Source organism: Trachurus trachurus, assembly GCF_905171665.1.
Source record: "Trachurus trachurus genome assembly, chromosome: 16".
NCBI classification, from domain to species: Eukaryota; Metazoa; Chordata; class Actinopteri; order Carangiformes; family Carangidae; genus Trachurus; species Trachurus trachurus.
In genome coordinates, this window is record NC_139902.1 from 3,369,939 (window position 1) to 3,396,900 (window position 26,962).

The window sequence follows — 26,962 nt, forward strand, 5'->3', positions numbered from 1 at the left end:
GAGGGATTCATCAAGGCCGGCCAATCAGCGGGGAGGTCTACACAAGAGATCCTGGCTGCTAAAGCGTAATGGCCCATAATTGATTTAAGAGGTGGCGGAGACCGTGGCCCACACACTGTAATTGATCTATCTGGAAGAGAGCAACGCGACCATTAGCAGAAATAGCTGCGCTAATAGTGCTATATGTGGAGCTCGGTCCCAGGTGTAATGAGAGCAATTTGTCACCTCCGGTTCCAGCAGGTGACGGCGTGGCACAAGGTCCCTCGCAACTCTGTGAGCCCGACTCAGGACCAGGGCAGACGCCTCACCTCGCCATAGTCTGTCTTTTTCAATGACAGACTGAACCCTGAGGAAGCTGCAGGCCAGTGGAGATATGTGGATACAGACACAGCTGCCCTGTGCCGCAGTCGGAGTCGCTTATAAAGAGCTCACTTATTGTTGGCAGGAAGCTTTACATGGAATTTTCATTTGTTAGAGCCGCTCAGGTCAATTTTAGACATTAACTTTGTTAGAAGGAGAACAGAGGTTCTTTTGGAGGAGAGACAGATGAGTTTAGCATCAGAGTTATTTTTAAAATGATTTAATTTTGTGGGAAATTCAGCAGTTCTAAATACTCACCTACTACTGTGACATATAGTATCAAGCAAAAGTTTGGGCACCCCTGGTCTAAAAGTCTGTTAATGTGAACAGTTCAGCAAGTGGAAGATGAAATGATCTCCAAAAGGCAGAAAGTTACAGATTCCCTTTATATTTTAAACAATATAATTTATATATAATATTTTTTTTTACTTTCATCTTTTACATTTTCAAAATGACAGAAAAGGAAAAGGGCCAGTGTGTAAATAGTAAGTATCTTATATCTGATACCTTGGTCAAAGTTATCTGAGAGCTCAAGTCTCCTGGGTTTCTCATTCTTTTGCAGGCTGCTGCTTTGTTTCCCTTTTTCACTCTGAAACTGTAGAAAACAAATTATTATTAGAATAATAAATAATACACTGATATTGATTAAAATATTGCAAAAGAGTGTTTCATGTTTAACTTCATGTCTTTTGGAGATTATTCCATCTTCCACTTGCTAAACTGTTCACATTTACAGAAATTTGGACCAGAGGTGCCCAAACTTTTGCATGTCACTGTATTAAATATTATTATACTAAATGTATACACTGTGCAGCTGTACTGTGCACTGTGGTTGGCTCTTTTGTTATTTAGAAATATGATACAGGCTCAAAGCTCATGATTTAGAATTCTGGGATGGGTTTTTGTTCATTATTGATCAATAAACAGTTTATTTTCATGATGAACTGATGAAGTGTTTGTAGGCTGAATGATATACAGTCTTATTGCAGCGTTGTAGCAGGTGTTCTGGGATCAGGCGCAGCTGGATAATTAATTTCTACATTTTAAGCGGTCGATTTTTTTGTTTTGTACCAAACAAATCAGTTCCTTTCCTCCTGCAGATTCTGATTTGTCCCTGTCGCATCACAAAGCTTCATTTGTGTTGTTATCTTGCAGCATTTTACTGCTGCTCCTGTGATTTAGATCCAGTCCTTACTGAGACTTACATTAGTACTGCAGCTCAGTCTGTAAAACTTCAGATAACAGTGAAAAACGACCACCGAGGTGATGTCACCAGAAGTCCGCCCAGCGGTCCAAAAGTTAATAAGTGGACTGTAATGTCAAAGGAGGACCAACAGAAAAACACAATGAGGGAGTTGGAGCCCTCAAATATTTTGGATTTAGGCCTAAACAATGAATCTATTATCAGAATAGCTGCTGATTAACTTTCTGGCCATCGACTGAAGGATTAATCGCTGCAGCTGGAAATGGCAGCGTGTTGTTGTGAAATGCTAGGCCCGGCCGGGGGCCACACAACATTTCTCTGCTCCATTCACCGACAACGCACATTGTACCAGCGACCCACTGGTGTCACTGGAATGAATGAAGAGGCTCAGTGTTGCTGTCGCCGTGCCAGCGGAGGACGTTCAGGCCCAGGTTTAATTCTGTCTTTGTCCGCCGCTCCCTCTCTCTCTCTCTCTCTCCCTGTACTCCTCCATCACTGCCTCCTGGACCGTCAGCGCCCCGGCTGCTCCCTTAAAGGGATAGTTCACCCAAAATTGAAATTTCACTCATTATCTACTCACCCTCATGTGGACTAAGGGCTGGGAGAAGTTTCAGAGTCCTCCGTGGCTTCTCTGAGTTACAGGGGGTCTCGGTGTAGCAGTGCATGTCAATATAACGGTTGCAAATGGATACCAACTGTCTTTGTAACAAAAAGACAAACCAAAAAACATCCAAATACCTCCATGCTGCTCGTATGTAATGTCCGTCTTGTATTGAAGCCCCGAAATGCGAAATTGTCCCGGAAAAAAGTCTATATTTCAAGCTTGTTTGTAGCGGAAGCTGTAGCGGAGCTCCTCTTCCCTCCTCTTTCCAGTTTGTCCAAATTTGACGAACCGGGAAGAGGAGCTTCGAGAAGCTTCCGCTACAAAACAAGCTTGAAATATAGACTTATTTAATTTTTTTCGGGACAATTTCGCATTTCGGGGCTTCAATACAAGACAGACATTACATACGAGCAGCATGGAGGTATTTGGATGTTTTTTGGTGTGTCTTTTTGTTACCAAGACAGTTGGTATCCATTTGCAACCGTTATATGGACATGCACTGCTACGCCGAGACCCCCTGTAACTCAGAGAAGCCACGGAGGACTCTGAAACTTCTCCCAGCCCCTTAGTCCACATGAGGGGTAGTAGATAATGAGTGCAATTTCAATTTTGGGTGAACTATCCCTTTAAACTTCACAGGGGTGTGGAAGTGCTGAGGAGTAATTAGAACTCCTCATTCGCCAGGGGACGGGTAGCCGAGCCACTGGGAGTCTCCTCAGCAGACAGCACAGCGAGGTCCAGCGCTCAGCCAGACATTCAGCCATTTAAATCTTTAAACAGTCGATTTGAGACGAGCGGTTGGGGGAACGTCGGCCTCCCTGCAGAGAGACTAATTTCAGATTGTGCTGCGTCTCTAGCGGTGGATTGCTAATTCAGCAGCAGCCCGGGTCAGATGGGAGGCTGGAGGGCACTTAATACAGTACTTTACAGATGGAGAGAGCGCCGCGGCCCCCAAGCTCAGTCTTTGCTCAGTGTAGTTGGAACAGCAGGGGAAGTCTCTGTGATGGGAAAGACAGCCTGGTGTCAGGATTGAGCAGGCTAATTTTATTTCTGCCTCCAGCATCCTCTCTCTTCTTTTCTTTTTCTTTTTTTTTTTCTTGTGAGGTAGGCCTATATCCATCCGCTGGCTGACTGTCATTCTGTTATTTAAAGCGCTGGGCACCGTCTCCCACTGTTTAAATTAAGGTCTCCCTCTAGTGAGCGGGTCTGCCGTGTGAGAACAGGGAGGCAGGAAGAAATTAAAATGCGGCAGAAAAATGAAAATCAGTCTTAGTGCCACACAGAGCTGATATTATAGCTCTCTCTCTCTACCGTTCCCCTCAGCTCATCTGGTCTTACCATTTTATTTTTATTTTTATTTTTTTTATGCAGAGCCTCGCTCCTTGTTATTTCCACTGAGCCCTGCCTGTGGTAACAGGAAGTTTGTCTTCATAACCAGTGGCTCTCAAACTTTCTCACATCAACAACTGATACAAATCAGGTGGCATCCGTTTTTTTTTTTTACTTTTATTAAAAGACCGTGTTTGATTTTTTTTTTTTCTCTCCTCTGGAGCCAGTTCTAAAGCCTGATCCATTCATGTGAAAAGAAATACAATTGCCTGTCTGAGGAGCAGCAGAAGAAGTGAAGTTAAAGAGCATGACTGTTCACAGAGTTCATATCACTTCCTCCTCTGCTCCTCTGTCCATCATGACAATTTGTGTCTGTTTTTTCCTCCTATGCACTTATTTATTTATTTATTTATTTATTCCCTGTACATTTGGATTGTTGAACCCCGGTGCAGCTTGGGAAAGTGGGTGGGCTTGGGGTTCCAGTGGGGGTGGGCCCACTGTATAAAAAAAAACATAAGAAAAGCAGTTGATGAATGTCCAGATGTGCATGGATAAATAAGAGCAGCATGGTTTATGTTGTATTAAAAGAGTCCATGTCTAATATCATAACTTATGGTTCTGCTTTGCTGCTGCTGTTTTTTTTTTTTCCTTCTGTAATTCAACCTTCAGCAATAATAATTTAAAAACTGTTCACAAAAGAAAGACATGGTCAACAACATATTCATACAGTAAGTCATTGATGGAGATACAGTGAAAATAAATGATCCTCCATCAACCCCCCCCCCCCCCCCCCCCCAGCCTCAAGGTCCCAGAGGGAACCCCAGCCCCCCCCCCACCACCACCACTGCTTTTCACCATGTGCTATCATTTGCCAGGCGAACACATTTGAATTGTCTTCACGACAACAGTGAGTCGAACTCTGCGCGACCCCGGAGACAAACGGTTTAAATGTGGGTCGAGCAGCCAAACCCCCCCCCCTCCACCGAGATGCTCTTGATTTGTCTCACTTGGCCGGCTCCCCAGACGCGTCTGCTCACAAATGCTTAACCACGAGCCATTTATTTAAATCACCCTGACTTGTATGACACGGCTGCGTAATTTGCAACTTTTGGATGCGGTGTTGTTTTTTAATCCCCTCCTCTCCTGCCCGCCCTCCTCCACAAGTGCACATTAGCATACGTTGTGTGTGTACGTGTGTGTGTGTGTGTGCTCTGGGTTTTTAGCACAATAGGCCAAACTGTAACACTGGCTTTGTGTTTCTTAAACTGCAAAGGTGTAATGTTGGCTTCCTTACACACGGGTCTTTGCAGGTTTCTTTTTTTTTTATTGCAAAGTGCAAAATACAATATAAATAAGCAATTACAAAAGTTGTTGCTTTCAGAACTGAGCGTAGCATTTCTTACAGCACATTCAAAAAGAATAGAATATAAACAGAACAATAATAGAAAGTAAAGCAATAGAAAATAAATTAAAAAAACTACATTTTCTTATAGGGGATCAATCAAAAGAAAAAGTTGATATACTGTCATACAGCAATAGGGCTTTCTTTGATTTCATAAGTTTAATGAATCAAAGTAAAGGTGCAGTTCTTTTAAAAAAAAATGTAGAAACGTGGGGTAGTTTTTGAGAATTTACATTTGTGTAGAAAGTATTTGGCGAGTATAACCAAGTTATTTGTTATATTCTAGTTTTCTTTCCTCCATTATGAAACCACATCTCACATTATTGTAAGTCAGGGGTGGCACATCTATATTATTATAGGTTATCCTTCCAAAACCAATCAGATAGATTGCAAGAGAACATTAAATGTGCAGGTGTTTCTACGTGTCTCCACAGGTTAACAGCTCCGATTTCTCTTATTTTATCTGTGAATTCATTTCAGGTTTGAGCTCTGACTGTCTTTTCACTGTTTTTAAAAACACTTTTTAATAAGACCACAGAGGGACAGTAACGTCTCGGTCTCATTTTCTCCTGCTGTCTGTCAGTATTAAGACGGTTTCTCTTCTTCTCTCTGTCTCCTCTGTCCACGCAGCCTCCTACCTCTACCCCAGCTTCCAGGGTCTCATGTCGGACAATGACACGGTCCGCCTGGGCCTGGACTTCCAGAGGATGCTGAGGATCAACCACATGCTCTACATCGCTGCTCGGTCAGTACACCCGCCCTCCCTAGTGTGTGATTGGGGATCCGACTGGTCTTATCCTCTTTATTTTGATGAGATGTTGGATATTGGATAAGTTGTATGTAAGGGATAATGCTATTATCAGGAATTAATAGATGACGCAAAGCCCATAAATTCCTGATAATCGGACACCAACCCGCTTATATCATGGTCACTTACCAAAGAAAAGAAGCTCTTACTCAAAGTCAAAAGAAAAACTCTCTTCAGGTGTGTAGGCAAAAAAAAAATCTAAGAGAAAGCAGGGAAAGGCTGCCACAGTGGTTAAAAAAAAAGAAAGAAAAAAGGAATGTCCACTAAAAAGGTTGACGGATGTAAAGTAGCATGTTTAATGGTCCATCAAAGAATATGAAAATATAACAAGTGCAACCACAGTGTGAGAACGAAGACGAAAACAACTCGGAAACGTTTTCGGCTACATAGCCATCCTCAGTCTGAGGAAAAGGAAAAAAATCAGTGAATGGATCCATTCATGTTCCAGGGCCACAAGTGTAGATACAACAGGATGATATCTAAAGCTATTCAAGCATGATCAGACAACAATAATAATTATTTAACTATTACAAAATATGCCGAATATACTGTACATGTATATAAAAAAAAAATAGAAGAATGGAGAAACACATTTCCCATCCCTGGTCATGGCATACATACACACACTACCCCAAGGGTTCAAAATTTAACAATTTAGCACTATTTCTTCATTTAAACCTTTTGGATGCAGAGTTAAGAGATGAAAAGAAAGCAAAGAAATAAATATTGAATCAATATTTTATGCTTTAATGTGTTTTACAGTTAAAATTACAAGTTTTTCACAAGCCACAGCTGAGAGGAATATGTATGTGTCGTCACAGCGAAGATATGACAAGAGAGATAGAACTGTCATCAGGCAAATTGACCGGAACGTCTTTGTGGGCGTCCATTGTCACTTTTTATTGCGTATTGACCCAGACCATGGTGTAACTCTGTTTCAGAGACTTGTTAGTGAAACAATGGGAAGATCTTTCTCCATGCCGCTCCTTTACAACGCGATCAGCAGCCAAAACACCCAGAAGTGTCCGTTTGACAACACTAACAGCGCATAGAGTTGTTTGTTTCACCTTTATTTAACAACGCAGTCAGCGGAGCATGAAGTGGGCTCAGTGTGATTGAAGGGCCTTGAAGGTAGAACGACATTTATAACTCTACAACTTCCAGAAGGCTCAACAATAAATTCTGCCATTTAAAAAAAAAAAAAAAACCTTTTTTGGGTTTTGTTCCATCTTGAACTTAAACTTTTATGACTGTGTTGGAAATCTCAGGCAGCAGCTTCACTCCGAGCTGCTTTCATGTTTGCAGTTCTGGCAGCGCCCCCAAAGTTCTTCTAGCTCGTCTCTCAGCCTTAAAGGCTCGTTGCTCCTCCTCTCCATCAACATGTCGTAGGTTAATTATCTAAAAAGTAGACCCCCCCCCCCTCCGCCTGTTTGCATCGTACAGAATAAATTCCTCCTCAGTTTTTTTGGCTCCGTCTCAAACTGCTCTTACTCTCGGTGCCAAGAGCCTCGTCCAAGAACGTATGGAGATTCTTATTAATGTACCTAACCGGACTTCATATTTTCCACAGCTGCGTTGGACACCTCCCCTCCTCCTAGAGCCGTTGGTACGGCCCGTGTCGATAGTTAGAGAAGTTCTGCCGTTGGAAAAGTTGTGAGATTGAAACGCCAATGAACTGGCTGTTGATCTACCTTCAACCTGCGGCTGTTGAACAGCTTCGATCAGTCTTATTGAGCAAAGCAGGAGCTGGTGTTTATGTGTGTTTGTGTGTGTTTTGTGTTGGTGAAATGGTCAGATCAGAGACGTTTGGAGTTTTACATTCAGAAAGCATCAAAACTAATGTTGTCTTGCCTCCATCTCTTGCAGGGACCACGTGTTCGCCATCAATCTCGCCGTTTCATCTGAGCAGATAATCCCACGGCAGGTAGGAAGAGTGACAATCCTCCCGCGTGCTGTTCAAAGTCACAGCTGGGTCCAGTAAACCACTGTTGCCTTTTTTGCTTGATGCATGTATCTGAGTCGATAGGCCTTTTGTTTATCCAACGCATTCTGTAATGTGCAGCTTGTAACGTGACATTTACTGAAACACAGTCTGTTGATTTTCCTCTGTGTAAAAACTCCGGTCCAAGATGGATTCTTGTTCTGAGGATCTGACATTTAGGGGAACGTTTGATACTTCTTGATCCCTCCGAGTCGATAGCGATAATCTGTGAGCTATACCACCACAGCCGGCCTTCGCTTGACATTTAATTGGATAAAATAGGATTCTGCAGTTATTAGATATACAATGAAACCATACAATCTTCCACGTAGCTGAAGCTACAGGTATCCCATGTCACAAACAGACCTAACCTGCTGTTAGAGGAGGGTTCAATGCAAGAAAGTGCTGTTTAGACTTCACATAGTAATTCTGCCCTTGTTTTTCTGAACCAAAGAAAGAAAAAACCCTTGTAGTGTTTGTATCTCATTATTTTCCTTTCCACCCTTTGTCTGCCTTTTCATTCAAGTATTAAGCAATCTCTCTTCAGACGTATATCCAATCCAAGTGGAGCGCTGCTCTTATGGCTTTTCAAGTGCTGTGCTTCCTCCTATCTGAATCTCATTTGTCAAACATGATTGCACTTAAATAAAAACTCTCAGAGGCCCCCAGACTTTTGTTTGCTCGTATTCAGATTAGCGGCGAACGCGTACATCGGCTACCTCTCCGTATCTAGGGGCGGCCGGACTATTGATCTGGATGTGGACTGTGGCACAAAGAACAGGGGCTTTCTGGGTATTACAATGTCATTCGGCCTATTTCAGTTACGCTCTGTGAGAACCTGGATATTGAAAGTTTGTATATGATGCAGTTTCTCAGCCGTTCAGCCGAACCCCAGCCGCCTCCAGTGCGACAGCGGAAAATTATCGAAGGCTCGACCCCCATATTCCGCCATCGCATCCTCCCTCCTCCTCTTTTCCCGTTATCCATCTGAGCCGGATCATTAGCGCGTGACCGGCTCAAACCACCAGAAAATGGTGCGTTCTCTTCATCACAGATCCATCCCTCCTCCACCTCGGCCTCATCTTTAGAGCCGCTCTTCATTTTTCATTCACATTCTCCCCCTCACTGATCTCCGCGGGCCTGGGTGGCCATAAGTAATTATTAGTAAACCAAATCGAGCGTGGACAAGGCAAGGAGCCATTACCATAATGCTGACTCCTGCTGAATCCTGTCAGATCTTCACAAAGTCGCTCTGGAGGTGTTTCACACAAGGAGGTGGAAGAAGAGTTGTGTCTAGAACACAGAGGGCATTTCCTCCATTTCTACATCGTTTCTTCACTTTAACTTTCAAAAGGAACTTGTATAAAAGAAAATACCCCAGAGTTTTATATCAATTCTTAGAAACAATCTCAGATTTTTTTTCTTTTTTTTCCCAACAAAGCCTCTTTCAATCACAAAGCAAATGCTGACTGATGTTTGCTTTGTATCAGTAGAAGTCGACAGAGCAGTTTTACCTCAGTTTGAGTCACACTCACTAAATACCACAGCATGTTTAACCCCTGGGAGCAGTGACCGTCAGAGTATACCTGTCTAAATCTCTGGGACATGATATATCAGTATCACCTTGATGCTACTTCAGATTTGGCAAAAATGTTCATTTGGATGAAGAGACAAACTGATAATCAATCAATCAATCAATCAATCAATCAATCAAATCAAATCAAAATAAACTTTAATGTCCCCGGAGGGAAAATTGTCTTGGACAATCAATGCTGTACATCCTGCAAAACAGATTTTAAAACCATTTCTCACACACACAACCAACAGAGATCACTTACAGACAGTACGACTAAGTTCATAGTTCATACAAAGTAATAAATAATTATTGCACTTTCTACTGTATATATTGCATCCTGCCTCAGTATTGCCACAGTCTCTGGGTCTAAATTGCACCATTTCGTATGTGTGGACTCCACCATCAGCATCAATTTAAAGGTGCCAAAGGAATAGAATATGTATCTATTAAAAAAAAGAAATGTATACATCAATTAAAATGATGAATATAAAACAACAAAACCCTTAAATAATTTTACAGTACACAGATAAAGACTAACTAGACTTTGGAGGCCAAAGTTTATAGTGTCCTTTTTAACCATTACTCAAGCAGAGAGAAACTATGACTTTGTCGTCCAGATGTCATCAGCAACAAACATTCAGTTTGAATAATGCGTGAGTAACATTCGGTAAAAACTAAAGTATCCTTTTAAATAGATGTTTCTGTATAATAAAAACCATCTGTGTGCTTGAGGCTACAGAAACAAGTCAGAGAATATTGAGAGGATGACTAATACACTGTTGATTTTGGTCTATTTGACACTCGTGTTCATAATATTAGAAATATAGAATAACATGCGCCTCATTTTATAATAGATGTATCCCCCTGCGCTGTCTGCAGTGGTAAAACAAACAATGTTGGTGTAATTTGAAAAAAGTCCTTCAGAATTAAAAAGCAAGTCTCTTCTTCATCACAATGCTGCAGTTTTCTTACCGGCAAACAGCAACAACAAGATTGAATCTGATGAAAGGAACTGGAAACGCCTGGAGAACAGGAGAACAAGGAGCTTTTGGTACAAATTGGGTTTTTCTTGTTTTTTTTTAGACTTGTGGTCTAAGAGTTGTGACCCTCAGCTCCAACAGGGCTTCAAAACATATTACAGCACAGAGAACACCCTGATCAGCTTTTATAGTTATGCTTTTTTAAAAAAGAAAAACACTACATCTCCTCAGCATCTAAGGACGTCGACTCATCCTTGATGCTTGAAGCATATTTATTTATATATATCTGCAGTATTTGTTTTGGTGAAAATTTCAATTTTCTCTTTCATTTGCAAGGACAAACTGTAAAATAAATCAGATTTCACAGTCTTTCATCCAGAGAAACTACTTATTGTTTTCATACTGAAAAGTCGCCCACGTCTTGTTTCCATCAAGTGTTGACACAAGTGAGCCGGTGTCTAGACGGTAATTAAAAATGTGCACGTACATGAAGGTTTGTGGATATATTTATCATGATTATTGTGCTGGCAAAAAAACAACAACAACAAAACAAAATCAAACGTGGACAATCTGAAGAAAAGTCTGCAGGTTTGTCAACACTCAGGAGCCGAGACCTCTTCCAGGCACGTTTGACATCCAGACCTAAAGAGAGGGAGGTATCAGAGGCATCAGGAGCCTGGAGATCACACCACAGGCACAATGTCAAAGACCACATACTCTACCACTCCTCCCCCATCCCATAATCCCTGCATCATGTTTCCGGTGTGGCCGAGCGAGGCATCCGGCTCCCGTCTGCTCACACGCTCTCACTGTGAGAGGACCTGGAGCCGGACCAGGGTCCAGTACACGTATACTAGAGATGTCACCATGACTTGTTTTCACAACTAATCATGGTATTAAACACCACAATGAATTAATCATAAAGTTCCTCAATGGGCTCTATGCACAGCTCCACTACTTCCTGAACTTAATGCTGCTCCTTCATTTCCTGTCTTACATTATTGGACAAACTGATTAATCCAGGTGTGTCTGACCATTGTGACTATTCAGACACACCTGGATTAATCAGTTTGTCCAAGTAGTAATATCTTCCGACAGCAATCACTTATATAGAGTGTTTGGTCTGAAACACGGGTCTGTCAGTCACTCTGCTCTGCTGTAAGCCGAGGAGAAAACTTTCCTTGTATCCTACAACCTTTATCCAATGAGGAGAGAGAACGGCATAAAGGGGCGGTCCTCTCTGTGTGTGCAGCCAAGGGATGCGCGTGAATGTGGTGACGTAGGGACGAGGGCGGGGACTGCTAACTCCATCTGCTGACAGGAAGTTAGCCACAACCACCGGATCGCTTACTTCTGCTTTAATAATTCATCATATATTATATGACATAATAAATACTTGAAACATTTTGTGTAAACAATGAGTAATGTAATTATATTTTGACTATATTTGATTTTTCACATAGTGTTGTGAAATTAATAAATGCATAATAATGGTGATAATCGTAATACAGTGATTATTTCTCTGACAATAATTGTAGCAAGAAAATGTATAATGGTGACATCCCTAGTACATACTGTACTGTAACATAACACACGACTTCCCAGCATCCTCAGCGGCGTGGAGGAGCTCTGAGGAAGTGCGAGTTGTGCGACCGGTGCGGCTTGTTAACGGGTTGATGGATCTTTGGCAGCTGCTGCCCACTGGACAAGCAGCACTTCCACACAGGAAGTGTGTGTTGGTGTGTGTGTGTGTTGGTGTGTGAGGGCACAGCTTCTGACCGCTCTCTTTAATTGGGGTTAATTGACTGGTCGTCATCCGGACAGCGAGGTGATGGAATCCTCCTCCGCTGCTTGTTTTGATTCCCTCATGCAGCTGATGTGTTCTCTCAGACCCAGACGCCTCCTATTTCTTTATTTTCTTTATTTGTTTTATGGGCGAGGAGCCGCGGTGTTTAGCTGCAGGCCGCCGCAGGCATCCCCCATTCTCCTCCGTTTTGTTTGTTTTTCTCCATGACAGTTTATTGAAGTTAATGAGATTTTCATCACAGCTGTCTCAGAACGGCACTCGAACGATCGGGAGCAACAAAAGCTGGGATGGCGAGAAACAGCTTGTCTTTGAGCTGACAGTTGGCTGTGTGTTCATTTTATTTTTTTTTTTCAGAAACTGACTTGGAAGACGAAGGATGTGGAGAAGTGCACCGTGAGAGGGAAGAACAGCGTGAGTATGATCTCCTTCCTCCTCGCAGCGGCCATATTGTTTTTCAGGTGGTCCGTCCCCCGTACGTCTTGTTCTCACAGACACGATGTCTCGGTAACACGCTCACAGAGCTACCTCAAGACCTGGCACAGACATTTGTTAGAGCTCTAGGATGAATTAGCTAGATTTGGGAGGTCAGTGGTCAAAGGTGTAGTGATTTCACTAAAGACAGTTATGGCCTTGTGAACACCTTGAAATATCTCAAAGACAAAATGATGAGACTTTGGGGGACAAAGGTTAAAGTCGCTGTGACCTAACAAAGCAGGCCTGACACAACTCTGGATGTAGGGGAGAGTGGGGTAAGCTGAGCCACCACATGTTGCTAGGAAACCATAAGAAAAATGGAGCATGTGACCAAATATTTAGGAGGAAGGTGTCATTTCATGGAGTCTGTGAAGGTGAGAACCACAAAATTAAAATGGTGAGACATATTTACACAACAGTGTTCATCAATATGTACTGTTCCCATTTAAAAAGATAAAATAAAATCTGAAATTTATGTCCAAAAAATCATTTTTCACTCTCGAAAGTGAATTCAGTCGATCATAAGTTTCATGAGCATTGTGTTTATACAAAAAGAGATAATTATAAATTAGTTTTATACATCAGTTGTATCTATGAGGTAGTAAACAGAGCATGAAAGTGCACCATTTTTGCTGTGAGGACTAATAAAGTCAATATGACAGCTCCAGTCGAGCCACCTGCCCTATGCACTTGAATGCATTTTGTCTAATTATTAAATCATGATTCTGGATGTTTAGAATTACAGTACGGTAAGTAATCCAAACTTTACTTTAAAAGAGAAAGGTGAGGGATTCTTCCTAAGATGCGATGTAACACTCCCCAAACATCACTGAGTTGGTGTCTCCCAGCAGTCTGTGTTCACCTGTAACTGAAGTGGAATATAGAGTAAAAGGGGAGGTGGGAGATAGATGGAAGGGAAAAAGGGAGGTGGCTGAACTTACCCTGCTCCTATGCTACCAGACCATTTTTTTGGACAGGTTATATTACACTCATGCTGTTTGTTTGTAGGGATGCACAACATCCTGAAATATATGTAACAAAACTATAATTGTCTTGATGTAGTGATCCTGAATGTTAAAAATGGCTCATCTTACCCCACTCTCCCCTAACCTGGGACTAGTTTTAGCGGCGGAGGGATACGAGCACGAGGAGGCTGAGTCTAGTTTTGTCCCGTTGCCTTTGTTGCCTGCATAGTGAGGTTTTTGTGATAGTGAAGGTGTTCACACAGCTGATGGGAGTCGCTGCCACGGTCGTCATGGGGACGATATACACTGTAGGTCTCCTGGCCTGAGCTGAGCTACAGTGAAACCACAGGAATCAGCCTGGGGATTAGGATAATGATGTAAAACACAGAGTGTGAGTCTGTGTGTGTGTCTACCTGCTACAAATCTTGCTTTGATTGTGTGGTGTGCGTGCCAGGAGTCTTGTGGACCCACTCCCTGATGTACAATAACACCAAGCTATCCCCCCTACCCCCCAACAGGATGAATGTTACAACTACATCAAAGTGCTGGTGCCTCGTAATGACGAGACGCTTTTCGCCTGCGGCACCAACGCCTTCAACCCCACCTGCCGCAACTATAAGGTGAGATACCACGTCTACACACGCTGCCTCCCGGCCTCAATTACAGATAAGAGATGATATTCCAGCTGTGGTGAGATTATGTTTGACCACGTCCTGGTCTGCTGCTTCCATTGCACCCTGTTATTTCACATAGTAACAGCAACGGCGCGCTGTAAACTACACGCACATCATGCTCTCGCCACGCCGGCTTTATGTGAAATTGCCACGTTAAGTCATAAACACAGGTCAGAGAGGCTCACACACGCCAGATGTTTTCTACATCAGGCTCACACACACACAGGGGGAGCTGAGTGAGAGTGGAATGTCGACTCAGTATTAAGCAACGTGTGTGTGTGTGTGTGTGTGTGTGATGATGCTCTGACAGTTGGTTAATGAAGCGTTAGGTTTACATAGGAACAATAAAGTGACTGTAATAGGCCATTATAAACTATGAATGTCACCACAAAACATAATCATTATCACTGTTGTTATTTTTTATCAGTTAAACACACAACAGAAATTAAAATAAATACAATTAATTATTATAAGGGAATGAATATGCAAATAAAACAGATGAAATTGTCTATTTTCATTGTACCTATTAATATGTTCTATAATATTTCTTCAGTTTTTTATCATAAATACTCAAATTTTATCGTTACAATTATTTTCTGTTAATATTTGTTGCATATTAAAGGGATAGTTCAACATTTTGGCAAATTGGCCTATTGCCACAATCCCTATAGTTTTAGCAGTAGGTTCATTATCTTTAATTGTCTGTGCAAGCTGTTTTTAGATCGGCGGGGCGGAGACGCGAGCTCTGAGCTTGCGGTATTTCCATCTTTCCCTCATCAAACTCCTCAAATACACAATCCAACAGCAACAAGTTGTGACCTGCACATTCTTTCTTTCTTTCTTTCTTTCTTTCTTTCTTTCTTTCTTTCTTTCTTTCTTTCTTTCTTTCTTTTTATTCCAACCAAGGCAATTTCACAATTTGACAATATCATCAAGACATTTCTTCCATTGGTTGGAAGGGAGCAGGAAAGGGAAACTTGGAAATACCATGCACCTTCGTTGCATTAGCTGAGCAGCTTGCGTCTCTGCCCCGCCAATCTAAAAACAGCTTGCACCAACAATTAAAGGTAATGAACCTACTCTAAGACTATAAGGATTATGGCAATAGGCCAATTTGCCAAAATGTTGAACTATCCCTTTAAGTTTGTATGCACTAAAACACCAAAGCAGCTTTTCTTGTATGTTAAAGACCTCCTTGTCAAGAAACCAGACAGTGATTGTGATCTCTGAGTTGAATGACGACGAAATAAAGAGCAGAAACACATAAACATGATATACCGCATTAAACACGGCAGAGCTCACATAAGAGATGAAATGATGTTAACATGACTTACAAAAGGACATCTCCTGTCAGATACCGCCCACAAACGCTGCTACAAAAAGGACGGGTCACAGCCGGTTCGTCAGCTGTGAAAGAAGTCTGGCAGCCGCCACTTGAGTTTGTGTTTCTCAGTGATGCTGCTACAAACAGCCCGGAGCTCAAAGTGCAGACGCGCTGGAAAATGATTCCATACATAAAAAGGGACAGCACATATGCCAAATGTAAAAGAGATATATACACAGCGAGTCTGTTTTAACAGATCTGTGCCGAGGACGAAACGTTCGCCGCCATATGTGTTCCCGCGTGGTTAGATGACTTCAATCGCTTAATGCCGGCGGAATAATATGTTGGTGCAACAAGATATAAGGCCGTCTGTTGACAGAAAACAACATATAGACACGATGGTAATAATACAGCGGCTCCTTTCACGCCTCTGAACGCACAAAGCCGAGGGAGGAGAGGAAGAATGAGAGGAGGGAGGGACGAGGGGGAGAGGGGAGACAAATCCATGCTGTGATTATCCCCCCACTGTTCTGATAAATAACAGCACACAGAGTCCAAATATTATTATGCTGTAGGAAAAAAAAAAAAAAAAAGCACAGATGCCATTTGCTTAAGGACAATGCAAAGGTAACACTCCCACAGTTTGAAGTGTGTGGAGGGAAGCAGCAGCAGGGCCATTAGAGGATGAGGGAGTCGAGCATGGACTGTAAATCTAACAATGCGGGGGAGTCTGAAATCCAGAGGGGAGCGCAGTAACTCAGGACTCTACATCTCAATGAGTTTTTTTTGTTTTTTGTTTTTTTTCTTATCCACCACCGACCTGTGAACTGGCCCAGTGGTCCAGATGTGGTGCAGTCAGGGTGGGCAACAAAGCACCCGTTTTCCACTTTGGCGCCCAGCGGAATCAGAACTCCCTGGCAGCCTTTACACAGCGAGGGGAAGTATTAACAAAAGCGTGTTGTTCCCTCTGTGGAGAGGAAGAGTTTAATAATAAAAGAGTAGCACAGATGGTTTGTAACTCTCTACTGTAGGTTTGACTCTGTGACGCCACTTTAGTCCTTGACATTTAAAATAGAAATCTGCAAACTTCTGTTGGAGCTAATGAAAAGTTTTCTGTGCACCTTCACTAATCATGATAATCAGAATAATACAAGTTTTATACTAGTGCGCATTAGATAATGAGGGGAAAAAATGCTTTTCAGAAACAAGAATCTAAAATTCTGTACTAAATATTGTCCATGAGAAAGAAACATCCTCGGCCAAAGACAGAAAGCATGTTAAAAATGTTCTTTTCACAATATAAATTCTGAACTTCACCTTGGGGATAAATGAAGTATATATCTATCTATATCTGTCCATATAAGGGCATGTGTCAAACAGCTGAAATCAATAAACCATGGTTTTTCCAGTGCTGTACTGTAAATGTTTGCAAAATGACTGTTAAATGCAAAACAGAGCCGTGAACATGACCCTCAGCTCTGGAGACACTCAGTTATAGCAGCGTTCACACAGTCTTCAATGGGCTTTTTCTCCCATTATCTATAATGCAGGAGATCTGGTCTCCAGAGTCAAACTGATGACAGCTGTAGGTAGAAGGCATGTCTGTCTGCTTAGTTTAGAATGAGGAAACCACGGAAACTCAGCGGAGACACCGGAGCTGTCGGCTCAGGTGGAGGTGGCGTCTGTGAAAAGTCACCGTGGTAACGCAGTGAGGAGGAACGGAGCGTTACACTGATGCTGCATTCACCTGCAGTCGGGCAGACGGCCGTCGGTAACAAACCAGATGTCATTTTAGTCACAGAAGTCCAGAGAAAGCCGGTAAAACGTGGGTCAGGTAAACAATACCACATCGCCATGACAACATATTGTCACGTGTATTGCTGTCTGCTGTCTGCCCAATTTCACGTGAATGCAGCCTGAAAAATACGATTGAGTTGCTTGCGATATACAACCGCAACGCTAGATGGGAGGAATTCCTACACAATGTACCTTTTAAAGATGACAAAACATTTATTCTTGATGTGATCAGGAATTAGAATACCCGTTTGGGAATCATCTTCTCCAACTTTGTGTTGATTATTTTTTTAAATTTAATTTATTTATTCATCCATTCATTTGTGGGAGTGAACTGGGGGTGCTTCTTGTGTCTTGTGGACTGGAAGTGCTTCTTGTGTCGTAGCCTGGAGGAGGTCTGGAGCTCTGCTCATTTTGGAACAGACGTAAACAAAATATCTTTGCAGGAACCGAGCTGCAGGAGTTTGAACTCTCCATCCTGTCGTCTTGGTGATAACAGAGAACGAGCATCTGAGCTCACTTCTTCCTAGAACTCTGCTCATCCTTTATTTTCAGTGAATGATTAATTCACCTGAAATCCAATACGTGATGGTATTAGCTTTATTGCGCAGTCTGGCCTGAATCAAACGCAGCCACGCCGTCGGCTCGTGGTCTCTAAGTGCTGTCCAGGATCAAGTCTGAGGACCTGCACAGCGTCAGCACCCGGGTCCAGCTGCATACCGACCTACATCTGAACACCACGGCCTCCCCAGCACAGACTCCCTCTGGTGAAAGAGTGGCTGATCCACACATTCTTTCTGTCTGCAAACCACTACCATAACCCCCCACCCAGCTGTGAGCCCCCCCCCCCCCCCCCCCCACTTCTTTCCCCCTGGTCTGAAAAAAGCACAAGAGATGACTATCCAGACAGCTGGGGGAGAGAGGGAGGATGTGTAAATCATATTAAGGAAACTGTCTGTGGGACTGTGAATAATCTGTGCAGGACGACGGGGGGAATGAGTGAAAGGCGTCTGTGTGTTCCGAGTGTGTGTCTGTGGACGGACGCTCACGCAGCTTCACCGACCAGACTGCTGAGACAGCTGGTCTGCAGACAACAAGAGAGCCCGTCTCCAACCTGATGCAAACCTCGATCCGTCTGTCTTCGTCTGCCCACGGGGGCAAACCGTCCCACAGCCGAAGCTCTCCCCGAAATTCTGACAACAAACTGTTTCAATTCAAATCAGCGGACGAGACGTCTGGTCAATACTGCTGATTTCTAATCAGATTTAGAACCCAACTTAATTTCATTTGAAGAGCACAGATCGTCTGATTACTGATTGGAGACTCTTAACCATGTTTATTCTTGTTTTTAGGCTTGTTTTTTAGTCCTCATTTGCATCTCAAATCAATGGGCCGTGACTGTTGAGTCATTCAAGGTTACAGGAGTTTATGTTGGACAAAGTTCTCTAGTTACATGCAGATTACAATTAGTCCCTCTCAGACCTCATCAACACTGAAAAACTGTTTTGTAGCATTGTTCAATTAAAACTACCGGAAGTAGAATATTAAAGGTCCCACATAGTATAAAGGTAGATGTTTCCATTAAAGGAGACATATTATGTCCCTTTTCCACAAATTAAAATAGTTCCCAGGTGTCTTAAAGACATGTCTGTGACATGCTTCGGTCAAAATCCCCCAAGGATCAAACATCACAGCTCTTTTCATCCTTCAAAACGGCTGGTTTCAATGCCTGTCCCTTTAAATGCAACTGCAACTGCTCACCCCACCCCTTCTACCGGTACCAGTACTCACAGGTAGGGGTGGTGTTATGCAAATTCGAAAACTAATGACCTAATTGGATGAAAACTGAGGGAACAGCTCGTAAAACCACATGAATTTCAACTTCGGGAGGCTGGAAGGCAAGACAAACACCCAGATATATGTTAAAGAGCCTTCAAATAGTGAAATTTCCATTATATGTCCCTTTTAACTCCATACAATATAAAGGTAGATGTTTGTGTTAAAGCTCCATACAGTATAAAGGTAGATGTGTGATTATAAAGCAGCTCTAGGTTCTATATTAATACTCTGAAAGCATCAAAGCCTCAGTCCACAGAGAAATGCACACAGCTTGTATTCAGAAACTGAGCCTTAAAACCAGCTGTCAGGACTTTGTGATGTCACAATAAGGCAGCCACCAAGCCCCGCCCACCTGGACTCACTTGTAGGATTTGGTTTTCTCTGAGTGTTAATACACAACATCTGCTATGTCTGCTCTATTTTTATTGGCTCACTCAGAAAACGGCCAATTAGGAGAGAGGCTCAGCTCAGAGAGATCAGCTGACATCGACCTGTTGTTACTAGAGCTCCGGAGAGAAGCTGAGATGGTTTCTGGTTCTTAAAACCACAGATACATCTTCTTATGGATCAACACTTGAAATAAAGCACAAGAGAGGAGGGAAACACAGAGCTATAACTATGATAAAAATAAACAGAGTAGTTGTTTACAATCTGTGGTAGTTTCAGAATGAACTCTTGTCACATTTATTTTGCTCATGTTCCTCTCCTGCTGCTGCCTGTGTGTCTGCTTCCTGCGGTAAAAAACCAAACTGTAAAACACATTAACGCACTTAGCCTTTTGCCACTTTTTCATTTTATCCATGCTTTTTCTTTTTTTTTATAAAGAGCACTTTTCCCACTAGATCTTTACAGAAGCATTAGGTGGATACAATAAATGGAGCACTTAATGCAATTCATTACGACACAAAGTGGGGACTCAGTCTAAACAATAACTGAACACTTCACAGAAGTGATATTTAGGGCAGAGCTGTTGTGTTGCATTGCATCAGGTTCAGGGTGTAAACACACACCTCTTGCAGAATCTGAAGTGTTTTATTTTATTTATTTATTTTTTTCCACACAGCTCCCTCGGGGCATTTATACAGAGTTTACGTGGGAAAGCTCTGTAAAATTTCAGATCTTTTCTCATCTCCTCTGCTGCACGATCACATTTTCACACATGCAGAGAGCTGACGTTAACCCTGCACACACACACACACACTCGCTGACGAGAGAGTTTAAAGATTCACGCTGCATCCCGTTACCCCCGGACATTTTTGTCCACAGATATAGTTTCTATATCTATGTTTTTGTCCACCTCTCACACTTTCCCAAGTCCCCATGGACAAATGAAAGGTCACTGGGGCCTGATTTTTGGCAAGGAGGTGTATCTTTGGGTAAACTCTGGATGTCCCGAATTTCAGAATGAAAGTCAATTTTTTGGACCCATAATGCATTTTTACAACACCCATTACCCTCTGCTGGACAAAAATGTCTACCTCGCCTATTATATAGGTTTTTTAATGTATTTTAAAGGAAAAATTGTAACTAACAGATATCACCATGAAATTTCCCAAGTTTATTACTCACATTAAGACAAATATTTTTGTCAAATTGTATGTTTAAATGTGTAAATGAGGCAATATCTAATGAAATATGCGCTTATTTCCAGAACCAAAATCTGAACAATGGATAAAGCCCCTTTCAAAATTCTTGTTTTATTCTGTTGACATACTGTATTATATTCAGAAGTTTTCACTGAGGGGATTTTGGATATCTCTTTTTATCACTAAAATACTGTCACCAGCCATAAAGCCCTAGCCAGGCTAGCGCCGCCTACTGGTTCCGGCAAATTTAATTTGCCTCAACCATGTAGTCAGGGAACTAGCAATGCGTTTCGGTTTGCTACGTCCGCCAGAGCGGACGGACCAATCAGCGAACAGACGGGTAAGTGAAGGCGATGACGTTGAACTCAAGCGCTCAAGATTAACCTATGAGCTTAACCGGTGTATAGCACACGTGACCACCAAGCAGCAGCGATTAGTTGAAGCAAATGTAAGCAACCGCCTCCCGGAAGCAAACGAATCCCTATGGCTCGTGTTCAGACGCTATATGAAATGTAATGAAGTAAGCGGCTGATGCATCAGGCTAATAAAGCCCATAGAACCCCATAGAAATGTTGTGTTTTTGCAGCTAAAACAACTGGCCAGGAAGGGGTTAAAAATGTTGAATCCCATGTCAAAAGTGATTTTCATGTTTAGTCAAGACCCAGCCCTGTGTGTATCACAAATATTTTGGGAGTAACTGATGTCTAAATCTTGTCCAGGGGTCATGGATGTGGTACAAACTGAAGGGTCATCCGAGGGTTAATAAGCTATTGAATAAACTACTGTGAATGTGACACGTTAACTACACACTCGCCATGTGTTAATGGTCTGCGAACATCGTTTGTGTGTGTCAGTCACCTTGTTGCGACAGAGGGCGGCCTTATATGCATTCAGCTTCCACCCCTCACACACACACACACACACACACACACACTGGGTTTTGCTTATTGTCATACCTGGGGTTTACGACCTTGTTAACAGCAGGTCGGGAAGTAGCAGCTAAATATGTATGTGAGAGATAAAGCTTCCTCTCTGCTGGCGAGAGCAGGACTCACTTGACCCACATTCACATTCACAATCTTTACGATGCACGTGTCGACTTTCATCATCGCTGATCGATTGGCTGCACATCCTTCTCTTCGTCCAGACACTGAACTCGTCACGTTAAAGACTTCTCGTCTCACTGATGGTGCGGAGGCGACTTCAGGAGTTTACGAGTGTAAACAGTGAAGCCGTTTTCGTGTTAACAACTGTCACTCCCACTTTACACTTGCATCTACGGCCTCATAAAGTGATTCTTTGCCTCTGCGTCCTCTCTGACCTAGATGTCCACACTGGAGCAGGAAGGAGAGGAGGTGGTGGGACAGGCTCGCTGCCCCTTCGAGTCCCGCCAGTCCAACGTTGGCCTGTTTGCAGGTGAGTAAGACCGAGCAGGGGCGCCGTACATCACGAGTTCAGCTCCCTTCACTGCTCACTAATATTAAATTATATACAAGTGCATCTCAATAAAGTTAGGTTACAATACTGAACTTTTTTGCTATATTCTGATTGTTTGAGATACTCAATTTGGGTTTTTCATTAAATCGATAGTTCAACATTTTGGCAAATTGGCCCATTGCCATAATCCCTATAATCATAGCAGTAGGTTTGTTACCATTAATTGTCGGTGCAAGCTATTTTTAGAACGGCAGAGCAGAGCCGCGAGCTGCTCAGAGCTACGCTACGGAGGCTGATGGAATTTCTTGGTTTCCCTCATCAAACTCATCAAATACACAATCCAACAACTCCAAAATGCTCTGGTGGACAAGTTGTGATCTGCACATTCACCACGCTATGAGATAATAACGGAAAGTTATGAGACAGAGTTGTTTTCGAGGAAAAGTCATGTGAAACCGCTGATGTGTGTTGCCTTCAGGGACAGTTTTTCAGCAAGCAGTCTCTGCATTTGCCAATAAAACAACTCTGTCTGGTAACGTTGTGTTATTATCTCATAGCGTGGTGAATGTGCAGGTCACAACTTGTCCACCAGAGTGTTTTGGAGTTGTTGGATTGTGTATTTGATGAGTTTGATGAGGGAAACCAAGAAATCCCATGAGCCTCTGTAGCGTAGCTCTGAGCAGCTCACCGCTTGGCTCGGCCGTTCTAAAAATAGCTTGCACTGACAAATAAAGGTAACGAACCTACTCCTATGATTATAGGGATTATGGCAATGGGCCAATTTGCCAAAATGTTGAACTATCCCTTGTCAGACAAAATCATTACAATTAAAAGACATAAAGATATGAAATATATCAGTATGTGTGTAATGAATCTATATAATATGAGTTTCACTGTTCAAATACATGAACTTTTCCATGATATTCTAATTTATTGAGATAGTCGGGGAGCCACAGGCTCAAAAGCTCAAGGAAATGGGTTGAACCTGACACCGTCCGTTATACTTTTTATTTGTGTTTTTTCTGTTAACTTTGACTCTAAGGAACAATAATTGAGGGGTCTGCTCTGCCGGAAATATCGCGAAAAAAAATTGTGGCCATTTCACTGTATGCACCCTTTATTTTTCGACAGGAAATTGTAAAAAATGATTTTTTTCTTCAAATCCTCAGTAGCCTGGGTAGGCTGCCAATGAATGCATTTCAGATACACAGAACACATGTGGTGACAACATCCACTGAAAAAATAACTCTTAAAACACATTTCTACATGATTTTGTATCAATTTTATGGAAAAAAAATTAGGCGTTTTCTCACTTTTTCCAAATATTTTCATCTTTACTTCATTGGCAATCAACTATGGGTCCAGGTTATGACATCAGTCAATGTGTCATCATTTTCAGCAAACAGTATACTCATTCCAGTGAAAAAATTATAAAAATCCAACCAAAATCATTGGTTCTATGATAATTTCACTACTAGCTGGCGATCAACAGGCTCAGAGCCTCAATAGAATTTTAGGCTAGGCCTACTCTCGAAATTCCAAAAGACATACTGGATATTTAGCATCATGGTACACTCACAAACACGATCTTAGTATTTGAATGAGTTGGAAACAACCAACAGTTACCAGTGTTTCTAGTTTAGCTGTTAGTTGAAATTCAACTCCCGTGGGAAACCCCCTAAAAAAAGTAGTTGGGGTACCTGTAACCAGACTTTCAAAAATTCCGAAATTTTTAATTTGGCCTTAAGTAAGTTGTGAGGGGTCAAACTAGGGGTTTTTCACGATTCTGAGTTGATTGCAAGCATTAGCTTTTCATCCAAAACACTACTTGGTGTAAAAAAAAACAGCCACACCCACTTTTCCTGTTCATCGGAAAGGAACAACCCCCTCCCCCCACCAATAGAATGCATGACACAGGTTGTCTGTCACATATCACTACTAAATACTCAATATAATATAACTTATATTCTACCCTTTTTTCTTTGTAGGACATTATACAGACCCTCCAGGATTTTGCAATGTCGCAAAATTTCTTAAAAAATTACAATAGGCTAAATGTAATTTATTACATGGATCGGGAGCAAGTGAACGAAAGAGAAAAGACACTGGACATGCACTGGATTTCACATACCAGCAAAAACTGAAACAAGTTTGCTAGAAATGAAGAGAGGACACAAAAAACACATAGTGCTGTCAGGTACCAGCTTTTGTTGTGGGGTGTATACATCTTTGCATCAACTAATAGAGTGCTAAAGATTTTGTAATCTAAGTAATGTAATTAACCTTACTTTAATGTTATGAGTTAAAAACTCATAACATGTGTGCTGATGTATGTTGAGCACTGTACAGATATCTCCAGGACCCTCAACCTCAGCCCTCAAGCTTGTGTTTGTCCTGTTTGTCGCCTCCTTCTACGATTTTCCACAAGTTGCCACACGAGTTTACCCGAGCCAGGAAAACAAATTTGATTGGTCGTTATTGAGCGGGCGGGATATTCAATGTTTGGGGCGAGACCGAGCTCGGTGTGTGTGTGTTGTCTCAGACGTTTGATTGACGGATAATGGATCCAATAGCATTGGCTGATGAATCGTGAGCAGCGTGACGCATAACCCGTGCGTCTGCATTATCCAATGCGGAAAAAAACTACCACACTTTCATCCCAGATTTACTCGAAAATAGAATTTTGCACAAAGTTTGGGCTACATCGTCTGATAGATGAGTTATTACACTAATGTTAGGACCAACAGTGGGCTCAAATTCATTTTTCTTTTCTGTACAGCTTTAAGGGCTATTTTGTGACTTAGAAATGGGACACCCCTTAAATGCCGATACCCCTAAAATAAGAAAATAAATGTTATGTAACAATGAGGTAAATACTCCATAAAATGGCCCCAGACTTAGATAATACAATGGTTTTCGTAATATTCATATCTCTATTAACAAAGAAAATACTGCATTCTGGATAGCCCTTGCTCCCAAGGGTGGTGTCGGAAAATCTCAATATTGAGGGCTATACAGCCCTTAAACTTGCACTTAATTTTTCTGAGAATCAGGACAGCACTAGCACTAGCAGGAGCGCACATTTTTGAGATTGAGGGTTAAGATTGAGGGTTAAAAAAGAGAGGAATTGGAATTCACCCAAAATTTGTCCAGTCCCATTGGTGTGAGTAAGGGAGGATCAGAAAGTGGAATAGATTTAGTGATGAGGAAAGTCACTGTCAGCTACACATCTGTCAGCAGGTCAGCTCCATGCAGGCACTACACAAACTTTATTTTGTAATGTAAACAGTGACATGCCAGGTAGAACAACTGTAAAACACCTGGGGCTGGGAATCCAGTAAAGAGCAAAATTGACTCCTGACATACGAGCAGCACACATGTCCAGAACAGGAATATGATTTTTGAACAGCTAGCATACAATCTTCTCAATAAAAATAAAATATGAATATAATGAATGAAAATAATATTAACTACGTTCTTTCATTAATGATGCCTTCAAGCAAAATAAGAATATATCAGATATGATAAAGCTGGTGAAACCTTATTGTGGTTCCAGAAAAAGATATTATTATTAAAATAAGGTGATGTTAAAATGGTGTTAAAAATAAACAACAATAACACAGACGCACCGTGCCGGGTCGCTTCTCGCCGTGGGATGTGATGGTCTCTCGGCCACAGCAGGTCGGGAACACCGGCCCCACCGGTGGTCACGGTCCTTCTGTGGTACGGGTCGGTGGTGCCGGCCTGCTTTGGCCCAGAGACCATCACATTTTACCGCGGGAGGACACGGTGTTGCTCGAGATGAAGACCGGGCAGGACTGTCGGCTGAGAGCTTCCTGTTTCGGCTCCGAGCTGCTGGAGCAGTGGCGTGCACAGACTTTTTGAAGGGCAGGGGCGAAAAGGAAAAAAAAGGGCACATAATAGCGCATCCTCACCACTGAAGAGGGCACTTTAGCACACGTTTTGGCTCCTAGAGGGCACTTTAGCACACGTTTTGGCTCCTAGAGGGCACTTTAGCACACGTTTTGGCCCCCATGAGGACACTTTAGCACGCGTTTTGGCTCCCAAGAGGACACTTCAGCATGCGTTTTGGCTCCTAGAGGGCACTTTAGCACACGTTTTGGCTCCTAGAGGGCACTTAAGTCTGCGTTTTTGGCTCCCAAGAGGGCACTTTAGCACACGTTTTGGCTCCTAGTGGGCACTTAAGCACATGTTTTGGCTCCTAGTGGGCACTTTAGCACATGTTTTGGCTGCCATAAGGGCACTTTAGCACGCGTTTTGGCTCCTAGAGGGTACTTGAGCACACGTTTTAGCTGCCATGAGGGCACTTAAGCATGCGTTTTGGCTCCTAGAGGGCACTTAAGCATGCGTTTTTGGCTCCCAAGAGGGCACTTTAGCACACGTTTTGGCTCCTAGAGAGCACTTTAGCACATGTTCTGGCTGCCATGAGGGCACTATAGCACGCGTTTTGGCTCCTAGAGGGTACTTGAGCACACGTTTTGGCTCCTAGTGGGCACTTTAGCACATGTTTTGGCTCCCATGAGGGCACTTGAGAACGCATTTTGGCTCCTAGAGGGCACGTAAAATTAGATTTTTGGCACACAACACATGGGAAAAAAATGTAAAAATAAAACGTATAAACGTAAAATTACGTGGTTGGCACTCAATGAGTTAAATGTTTGGAAGGAACCTGTACCAATGAGCTGTCCTGGAAGCAAATTCCACCAGCCTGGCTGTGTGGTCATTAAAAAGAATCAATCAATCAACTGCACACATCCTCTCTAAGACCATGCATAGGCCTTAGCCATACATTGGGGC

The 26,962-nt window shown here is 42.4% G+C and overlaps 1 protein-coding gene across 1 annotated transcript in view; it reads left to right on the forward strand.

Moving 5' to 3' along the window:
- sema6cb (semaphorin 6Cb) overlaps positions 1-26,962 on the forward strand; it is a 142,099-nt gene that overhangs the window by 44,108 nt on the left and 71,029 nt on the right. Inside the window, exons 3-7 of the mRNA XM_083989804.1 lie at positions 5,530-5,644; positions 7,574-7,631; positions 12,406-12,462; positions 14,009-14,110; positions 22,033-22,123. Coding sequence (XP_083845930.1) covers positions 5,530-5,644; positions 7,574-7,631; positions 12,406-12,462; positions 14,009-14,110; positions 22,033-22,123 — 423 coding nt within the window. The remainder of the gene's footprint in view (positions 1-5,529; positions 5,645-7,573; positions 7,632-12,405; positions 12,463-14,008; positions 14,111-22,032; positions 22,124-26,962) is intronic.